General features: G+C 40.6%; 1 protein-coding gene across 1 annotated transcript in view; it reads right to left on the bottom strand.

Annotated features, from left to right (window-relative positions):
- The window catches only part of LOC137970418 (RNA polymerase I-specific transcription initiation factor RRN3-like), a 25,790-nt gene extending 19,021 nt beyond the window's left edge, over nt 1-6,769 (bottom strand). The window contains exons 1-6 of the mRNA XM_068816946.1: nt 6,465-6,769; nt 4,833-4,889; nt 4,416-4,505; nt 2,703-2,832; nt 2,574-2,594; nt 2,415-2,478 (exon numbers count right to left, since the gene is read on the bottom strand). Coding sequence (XP_068673047.1) covers nt 2,415-2,478; nt 2,574-2,594; nt 2,703-2,832; nt 4,416-4,505; nt 4,833-4,889; nt 6,465-6,572 — 470 coding nt within the window. The 5' untranslated portion in view covers nt 6,573-6,769. The remainder of the gene's footprint in view (nt 1-2,414; nt 2,479-2,573; nt 2,595-2,702; nt 2,833-4,415; nt 4,506-4,832; nt 4,890-6,464) is intronic.
- Nucleotides 6,770-10,000: the final 3,231 nt, after the last annotated feature.

Raw genomic sequence — 10,000 nt, 5'->3', positions numbered from 1 at the left:
GTTCAATTTTTTTCAAACCAGTTCAATTTAGATTTTCCTTTGTGTAGTATTCATTATCATAATCTGAAACAAAGGAAAATCTAAATTGAACTGGTTTGATAAAAATTGAACCAAATACAAAATTGAACTATAACATACACTGTATATACATGTACACATGTATGGGTGTTTAGTATCATGAGGTTACATTTACAAACAAGGCAAAAAAAAATGTTTACGCTCATTGACAATATTAATTTTGTGCCAGTGCTTCAACACTAGTCGTGCTTAGCCTGCTCACTGATGTACATGTACTCTGTCAGGGTTCTTGCTAAGTTTTTGCACAGGAGGTAAAAAACCAAAAATAGCAGGTAACTTTGTTACCTGCCCCTGCATGGGTTGGCAAGCTCAAGTCTTAACTTGACGTTCGTATCGATCGCTGTCACATGCCAGCGGCTGCTAAATTAATTTAATACTCAGCAAAAGGAAAGTAGGTTATGCTATTTCATTGGCAGTCACCTAGGGGGGTCCGGGGGCATGCCCCCCCGGAAAAATTTTGAAAATTTGAGTCCCTGAAATGCGATTTTCTGCATTTTCAGAAAAGATTTACAAAATTCTAAAGGTACAAAAATGTCCCATAAAATCTCAAAAGTAACACTTTTTTGACATCTGCATTCAATAATTTATGTAACTTCTTTGATTAATATTGCCGTTTAAGCAGTAAAAGTTCTGGGTTTTCGTATTTACAAAACAACAACACTGACTAGCTCGCAACTAGCTATCAGCATTAACCTATACTTCAATGTTAACCATTATAGCTTACGCTTATGTGCTTTGTTGTATTCATAAGTAACAGATTTAGCTGCTTTTAGGACGGACGCTGGAGGCGTAAAAGTCTTAGCGTGAGAAAGTGGTGTCTATGCGTGTGGGCGTGAGAAATATATCAAATGCGTGTGTCTCACGCAAAATGCGTGAGAGTTGGAAGGTCTGCAAATGGTATATTTTCGAAACAATAACATGTGCCAGATATCTTCACAGGATTGGTTGGAGGGGGAAAGCAATATTTTCCCATGAACGAAATGTAATTTCACCTTTGAACAGACGAACATTCCTTGGATAATTTCGGTAAATATTTCAGTGAAACAGCCGGTAACATTTACTTTAACAGCCGGTAAAAATAACCGGTTACCGGCTCTTAACAAGAACCCTGCTCTGTACATGTAAGTAGCTTTCACACTGATAAAATTAATAACATACTGTATTTACCCGTGTATAAGTCGACCTTTTATGGCCTCAAAAGAAGCTCCAAAAATCGCCCTCGACTTATACACAGGTCAAAGATTTTGAGCCAAGTTCCAGCTAAGTAATTTAATCAAAATTAACATAATAATGTTGTCTCGGGCATAACAAACGCAGTGGACAAAAGCCGACGTACATTGTAAAAGACTTCAAAATGAATGACAAAAGACTTCAAAACGAATGTGAGCAATTCCAGTTGAAATAAAAAAGGATTTGTCCAACTCTAAATGTTGAAGATACTTACAAGCACAAATATGAAATAGACACTGGAAATTTTCGTTTTCCAAAGGCGGAAAGCTCTAAAAGGCATTTCTGTTTCTTCGAATAAAACACGATCATTCAACGGCTTAGTAACCTGGCACAATACCTCGTGTTTGCGTGCAAGCATCGTCACTCGTGTTTGCGTGAAAACCTGGCAGATTTAAATGCTTTTGCAAACTTCGTATTGTTTGGTTTATGAGTTTTGTTTTGTTTGTCATTTGAGAAATTGTAAGTCAAGGACCAATTAAACCTTGCACATTTTCGCATTGTTCGCAAGTTATTTTCAAAGATTGACTCCTGCTTCTCTGATGTTGCATTGTGCTTATCCTCTAAAGCCCTTTATCCTTGAACAACGAAACAGGTGAGTTTGAGGTTTACATGTTCGATTTTCAGAGAACTTTTTCGAAACTCAAGGACAAAACGCCCGCATATACAACAGCTGCTGAACAACAAAACTATTAAGCGCTTGAGGGCCTCATTTTTTTGTGTATCCACATTTCCAGAAATCGAAGAATACAAGATTAGTGTCCCATGAACATTTGACAAAGAAATTAAGAAATTGCGTTTTTTGCCATCAAAAATGGGGGGTCGACTTATACATGGGATCGACTTATACACGGGTAAATACGGTAATAGCCTGAACTCTATGGTATAGGTAACATGTATCATGAATTGAAACTTGGTGATGATTGTGAAATGTACAAAATTAGTGTGCTATAGTTGCCATGCAACAGGCAAAAGGAGAACTGGACCTTTTCCTAAGCTTGATTTTGAAATCCTTTTGTTGTAAGTTAGACCGCTACAACTTAAACATATTTTGTAGATAGCAGAACTAGAAAACAATGGAAAGAAACAAAAGGTTTATTGGAACATACGCAGGGACTACTCCCACAACCGCCTGGAGGGCTTCATGTGCATTAAAAAATTGCTTTTCCAATTCTGAAAGCATAAGAAACAATAATCATTCAAACAAACAATCAAGAATAAGAATGCATAAATTGTTTCAAGATGACATTCTTAACAAAATATCTCACCTTCAGGGTCTTCAGAAATACCTAATTTAATGGAAATATACAATGTAGTACATTAGTGCTTTCAAAATGAATTCATGTAGGAATGACGTAACCAACCAAATGAAAAAACAGTCTGCACTTTTAACACACCTGGGAGAAAGAGCTTCACAACCATGCGAAGACAAGCTCTGAGGTAATAAGTCTGAGCAGATACCAAACTGGTCAGAAACTCAAGAAACTCTTCAACTGTTTCATTACTGCAAAATGCCCATCTGGTGTTCTAAAATGATAATAACATTGTAAAAAGTTAATACATTTCCTAACTGATAAACAGAGGTTTATAAAAGCCGACAAAGTTGGCTAAAAAATTTTCCCTAAATTGAAAAAAAAACCTATTAAAGCCAGATTCTTTCAAACCTAAAATTACAATGACAACATGAAGTCATCTAAACATGATCATCAATATTCAGCTTTTTGAAATGTGGCATTTAAGAGCATCTTTTAAATTAAGCATGCCCACAAACATCCCTAGAGAAAGGGGTCGCTACGCCACTCGTTAATACAGTTGGTTGAAATAACTCTGCTCAAACCAGCCGGAAACTTCAAATTTCACCGAAACCCCTGAATAAATCTCTATCACACATACGTGTACTCGGGAACTACAAAATCAGAAATTTTATGAGGCTCGAAAGGATTTTCAGTGGAATGTACATGCATAAGCCACACTTGTAAGCCATTTTTGAGCTGTTGTTTCAAGTCTTCGTTTCAAAGAGAGTCTTGGTGCTCAACTATTGAAAGGGAAATGAATAGTTATTGATTTGCATAAGAATACACAACTCATCTCCATTTGAATGGTTGTGCACCAGGACTCGCTTTGATACTGAGGTGTGCAGCAACTTAGAAATGGGCTATTCTAACGCTGGTTGTGTCAACTCAAGATTCAAAATGGGTCACCTTTCTTCTATTTAATATATAGATGGAATAACTTGCATCTCCTATTAACAAAAACTATGAAAATTTTGCGCAAACACTCAAATCTGTTTGTGTTGGCCTGTTTATGTCGCCACTCGCATGAGGAATCAAATGAGTGGGTGACACATGTACAAATGTTGATCTTGTAACCCCTTCGTTGTAAAATGCTTCTCAAGTTTTGCATGTTAACTTAAATTGATTTAAAATGTTTTTCTGTGAAATTTAAAAAAATTGGTATGTGAAAAACAAAAAAAGAGACATGCTGTATTTCAAAAACTCATTTTTCTGTAAAACTTGCCTATCTCCAACATTATCTGGTAACGTTGTATGGGAAGATTTCACTGTCCTGTTTTTTCCAAAAAGGGCAACATATGATGCTTTTAAGTCTCAAAGAAAGGCCTTTCATGATTGCCATGGTAACAGTATTTTGGAGGAAAATGTGACGTGAGGAATAGATCTATGATGGGGACTCAATACCATGGCCAAATTTCGTCTCAATATCATTACCCAAATTATATCTAAGAATGGAATATGTTTAGTTGTGTGAAAAAAGGAGAAACTATTTCGTGCCTCCTTAGGTCATTTCATGCCTCATCCATTTCACCCAAAGCTTGAGAAAGAGTCAACCTCCTCCTCCCTCCTCCCCCCTCCCCCCCTTCTCACCCCCTTCTCACTTTGATATGGAACAGGGTATAATGCTTATTCACACAAAAATGACTTACGGTAATTAGCTTTGCAAAAATGATCACCAGAATTAATGATAATTATCCCATGCCACATGATTGAAAATCAAAGGAAAATGCTTCCTCCCCTAGGTATCCATGTTTGTTTTCGTCAAATAATAATAATAATAATAATAATAATAATAATAATAATAATTAGTTTCCTCACCAGAGCTGTACCAACTAGTGTATCAAATTCCTTTGTCAATAAAGATGAACAACTTGTCAGAGCCTTCAGAAACCTTTGCAAATGAACTTCCTAGAAATAAAACCAAATCAAAAGTTAAATTATCACAAAACAACGGTCTAATCATGCAGTATGTGAATTAAAGTTTTCTACATTTAACACTTTACCACCTATGATTGTGGGGAATTAAAAACTTGAAAATTAATAAGTAAAAGGAGACTGGAACAAGCCTAGAATCAGTCTATCCTTGCCTATTAGTGAGTACCGGAGCTTCTTTGCACACATCTGCATGACAGTCATCATTTAAGAGGAATGGAAGACTGTGTACAGTCTGTTATGACAAAATTCCTATGGAATTCGATGGTCTCGCAATACCTCATTAAAATGAGACCCACATACTTTAATTTCAGGATCAGCAAGCTTTTGAATTAGGCGGTCATAATCCTTGGTTTTTCCCTGAAAGAAAGTCAAGTGTCATACCTGTAGTTACTGAGATGCATCAGCCTAACTTTTTATTAGAAAACTTAAGAAGTGGCTATTGTACATGCATTTGTGTGTAAACAATATATATACTGCAATGTATACAATGTCATTATTTTAAAATAAACATGATTCTCTCTCCATTTGTTAGCAATCATCCTTTCAAATTTCAGAGAAATCAACAAATCCACAAAATTAATATTTTATGATTTTTCTTAGCGACGTGACCAAAGGTCAACTGATTACGGGCAAGTTTGGGCATTGAGTTTCACAATGACAGATGTCAAATACATTCTCTTCACAAAATTTCTCAGAAAACAAGAACATCATTCTAAAAGCTTCTTCTACGTAAAAAGTATGTTAAACCTTTGATGCCCAAACTGGCCTAAACCGGCCTGACGATTTTACTCATCAATGGGGAACCCCTGGGAATCAATGGGTTATGGAGGTAATTTTCAGAGTGGAAAACACAACAACTGAGAAGCTAACACCATTTGACTTAACAATTGCCATAAAAACCATCCAGATATTTCCGCTTGGCTCTATAGTAGCTTTTTATGTAATTTTTCCATGATTTCAACTAAAATTCCCTGTTTTTCACCCTCCTGCATGGACACCCTGTTGACCAATCTTGCTCAAAGGCGACCTTCGTTATACCAGAGAATGATATCATTTCAACCAATTCAGATAAAAAGTGGCCAGTGATTGGCTAATTGCCATATATTGTTACTGACCAAGTTTCCTAAATTTTTCCGATGATTCACCGGCATGCTGGATGTTATTGTGGCATTCCAAAATGGTGCAAGACAAACGCTCGGTATGCTGGTTGGTATTGTGACGTTTCAAGATGATGCAGATTTGGAATAGACCCACAACCTCTTTTCTTGGTTTCTCGCACTTGGAACATGCACAGGTTCACCACAAACATGCAGAACACCCAACTCAACAAACATATTACATGGAGATAGGGGAAAGGGGTAGGTATATCAAGTAATCTAATACTATTATCATGTACGTACTAAATAACAAATACTCTATACTAAAAAAAAGAACAACAGGGGAATAGGGAAATAACAAGAAAAAAGAGGAAAAGACCAGAAAAAGGCAACACTGGAAATCATTAAAGATGACAGAATAAGAGAAAGTGCTTATACAAATATCACTTAACACTGAGCACTGACTGAGCATACAGTAGTGATGCTTAAGTGCCTCTTATCACGAAATTATTATTATTGTTCCAAAAAAATCTGCCAATTACGGTTGGGCAGAATCTCCTTAGATTGGTTCTAAAGGAAGCAATTAATATTGCAACTAAGTCTGAAGAACTTTTCCTGACACTTAAACGTGATCTTGTCCAATAGTTTAGTTACTGGAGGCACGGCTATAGAGAGAATAGAACTTTGGAAAGCACGTTGAACACCGCGATTGTCGGACGGTGTTTTATAAAAACAGCTGAAAGAGTTGAAACGCTTCAGCAAGTGTCAAGCGTGACAAAGACAAGTTAGAGACAGAAAAAGAACCTGACAAACAATCCTTTAACCTTAAACTTACCACTTTGACATTATCCATGGCGCTTGTGATCAAAGACGCTAGAACTACGACACCGCTTTTGGAAATCTCAAGCTCCGGAGACGCGTGTGAACTTTTTTGAACAGACATTCCTCCGATCTTAACGAAAGATTACGACCAAGAGGTATGGCTTTCCTTGAATTTGACTTTAACAGTGTTATGGAGCTGTTTACGTAAGCTATATGAACGCATTTTTAGGCGAAACCTGCCGCTGCTGCATGAACTCCACAGCTACGTCGTGTTAAAAAGGACGGCAAGTATTTCGTGTAAGACCACGCGTGTACAATGGGAGGATCTGGGAACTACTGTAATACCAAAGTGAACATTGGGAAAGACATGTATACTACGTACGACACGCTAAATTATCCAGTTTCCCACAATTCAGTCATCCATATACATTTACCTTCACAGAGCTCCGAAGTCTTTAAGTTTCCAAAGAGTGAGGTGCTTGCTGGAGATTGCGCCAGAGGCACAACTGTCCTGTGTTTCTTGTGCCGGAAGTGCCAAAAAGTTCTAGGGAAAATCGCTGGTAATGCACCGTCGAGTCCGCAATTTTGATTTCTTCGTGCTGCTCACTTAGAGAGCCCATGTTATTATGGTAAGCCTGAGCTAAGATATGATAATCATATCGGCCTATACATATATTGTAAGCGGGTGAAAGTCCTGAAGAAAGAAGAAAATTGGTAGCACACGAACAGATTGAACATTTTCCGAAGTTAAGTGCCAGTGAGGGAGCGAATTCGCAATTCATGAGCACTTCTGAAAGCTTAAAAGGTAGAGTTACCTACCAAAAGAGTGCTAATGCGTGAGAAATGCTCGTGTCGGTGTGAGAGCGTGAGATTGCATCGAAATCCTTGAGACTCACGCTCGATGCGTGAGACTTGAAAGCTCTGCGGCTTTATCTATATCTATTTACCTCCATTTATAAAAAATTATCATCATCTGTATTAATATACATTACACTTTAAGTGTAAGGAGCTGCACAGAGTGTTTTGGAGACACCCTCGGTCCCGCCACTGGCACCAGCTAGACCTCGTCATCACTAGGACCTCAGCAGTGTCCTCCACACAAGAAGATATCACAGCGCTGACTGTGACACGGACCACTCGCTCGTTGCAAGCAAGGCCAGGCTGCAGCCCAGAAATATCCACCACAGCAAGAACAAGGGTTGCCGCAGCATCAACGCCTGTGGCACCTCCGTCCCCGTTACGGCTCAGAGCTTTGCTGACAGCTTCCAGGAGAAACTTGCTGCGCAACCAACAACCACCAACCCGGATGCCAAGTGGTCTCACCTCCGTGATGCCATCTACGACACAGCCATGGTTCGAGGCTTGCTGGGAAGAAATGCAGCCAGGCACACGCGCCACCCTTCGAGCAGCTAGGAGCAAGGCCCAGAAGACCGCCCGCCGCTGTGCCAACGAGTACTGAACCTATGCAGAACCTATGCGTCAAACTCCAGCTAGCAGCGGACTGTGGCCACACAAAGGGGATGTATGAGGGCATCAAAACTGCGACCGGCCCTACGAGCGTCAAAACAGCCCCTCTCAAATCAAAGACTGGCGAGGTCGTCACTGATCAGAGCATGCAGCTGCAGCGTTGGGTGGAGCATTATTTCGAGCTCTACTCAACCCAGAACATCGTCACAGACACTGCCCTCAATGCCCTGCCTGAGCTGCCAGTCATAGAGAAGCTTGACAACACGCCGACACTGGAAGAGCTCAGCATAGCCATCGACGGTAACGCCTGTGGCAAGGCACCGGGGAAGGACGGTATCCCGCCGGACGTTTTGAAGAATGGGAGGCAAACCATCCTGCAACCGCTTCATGAGCTCCTCTGCCTGTGCTGGGATCAAGGTCACATTCAGCCCAAAACATGACAGATGCCAACATAGTCACCCTGTACAACAACAAGGGTGACCGTAGTGATTAGAACAACTATCGCGGCATCTCTCTTCTGAGCATTGTTGGCAAAGTCTTCGCTCGGGTCACCTTGACCCGCCTGCAGAGCCTTGCTTCGCAAGTCTACCCCGAGTCAAAAGCTTTGGTGAGGTCCACGAAGGTCCCCCTCCCCCCCCCCCCCCCCAAGTCAACACCATCGACAACACGGAGCTGGAAGTTGTGGCTTCAGAGCCGGGAGGTCCACAGTGGACATGATCTTCTCCCTCCGTCAGATGCAGGAGAAGTGTCGAGAGCAGTAAAAGCCATTGTTCCTCGCCTTCGTGGACCTCACCAAAGCTTTTGACCTGGTGAGCAGAAGCGGACTCTTTAAGATTCTCCAGAAAATTGGCTGCCCTCCAAAGCTCCTGGCGATCATCACCTCCTTTCACCAGGACATGCAGAGTACGGTCTGCTTCGATGGGGCCACCTCCAATGCCTTCCCAGTCAGCAGTGGAGTAAAGCAGGGCTGTGTCCCTGCTCCAACCCTGTTGGGGATTTTCTTCTCGATGCTGCTCTAGTATGCCTTTGCAGACTGTACAGAAGGTGTCTACGTCCGGATGAGATCAGACGGCAAACTCTTCAACATCGTCAGACTCCGCACAAAAACCAAAGCTTACGTGATGCTTATACCAACATCCTGGCGCAAGGTGCTGAGTCCCCCCCCCCCCCCCTTCAGTTAACACCATCGACAACACGGAGCTGGAAGTTGTGGACACCTTCACCTACTTGGGCTCAACCATGTCAAGCTCGACTTCGCTCGATGCTGAGATTAGCTGCAGGATCGCCAAAGCAGCTGCCGTCATGGCATTTGTGTTAAATGTTTGTGATAGTGGAAGGTCAAGACAGGGTCAACAATATGATTCTTTTTCCTCAAGGTAAGAAAATTGTTTAAAAAGTGAATTGTATCCCAGTTAAGTCATTGCGCTTGTATTGTCTTGTATTCAGTAATTTTCTTATAAAAAACCAGCCTTCACTTTCTACAAAAGCGAGTAAATTTGCCTCGAATGATACTGCATCACTATATCAGTCCGCGATAAAGTAAAGAGAATGAGCCAACGAGTAAGAAAAGAAAAGAAAAATAGACACTTTTCAAAGAGCGGGGTTAAACGAATTCGAGTAGCTAGAGTGAGATTCAGAGAAAGAATTTATGCGCTGCAGATATCGATACTGTCAATCTTTCCCCCTGCATGCAACCGCTTCATCCTTAGTCAATGCTTCCCTGCTGCGCTAGCATAACGAGTACGGCAAAAGAGACCCCTGCCATGGGTCGAAAGCATGTGCGGCGGATACTTAGCGACCGAATTCTCACGTCATGCTTCATGTTGTGTAGGCTCACTTAACAACAGCCGAATTACTGTAAAGGGATGCGCGAGACATAGCGGCCTACGACAACGACGTCAAATGCGCAGAATTTATTTGCCATTCACGAAAGCATAAAGTTTGATCTTGGTAACCGGATGATATCATTGAAGTAGGCGTCTATTATCAATTATGAAGTTGTGTCTATATTCCAGTTTTCAATATATTTTCTTTGGTTACAAGTGTACATTAAAAAGGAAATACACGATAAAACTTTTCAGT

The sequence above is a fragment of the Montipora foliosa genome, chromosome 9, assembly GCF_036669935.1.
Source record: "Montipora foliosa isolate CH-2021 chromosome 9, ASM3666993v2, whole genome shotgun sequence".
In the NCBI taxonomy this organism is placed as follows: Eukaryota; Metazoa; Cnidaria; class Anthozoa; order Scleractinia; family Acroporidae; genus Montipora; species Montipora foliosa.
The sequence above is the reverse complement of the archived record's forward strand: the minus strand, read 5'-3'. Positions and strand labels throughout refer to the sequence as shown.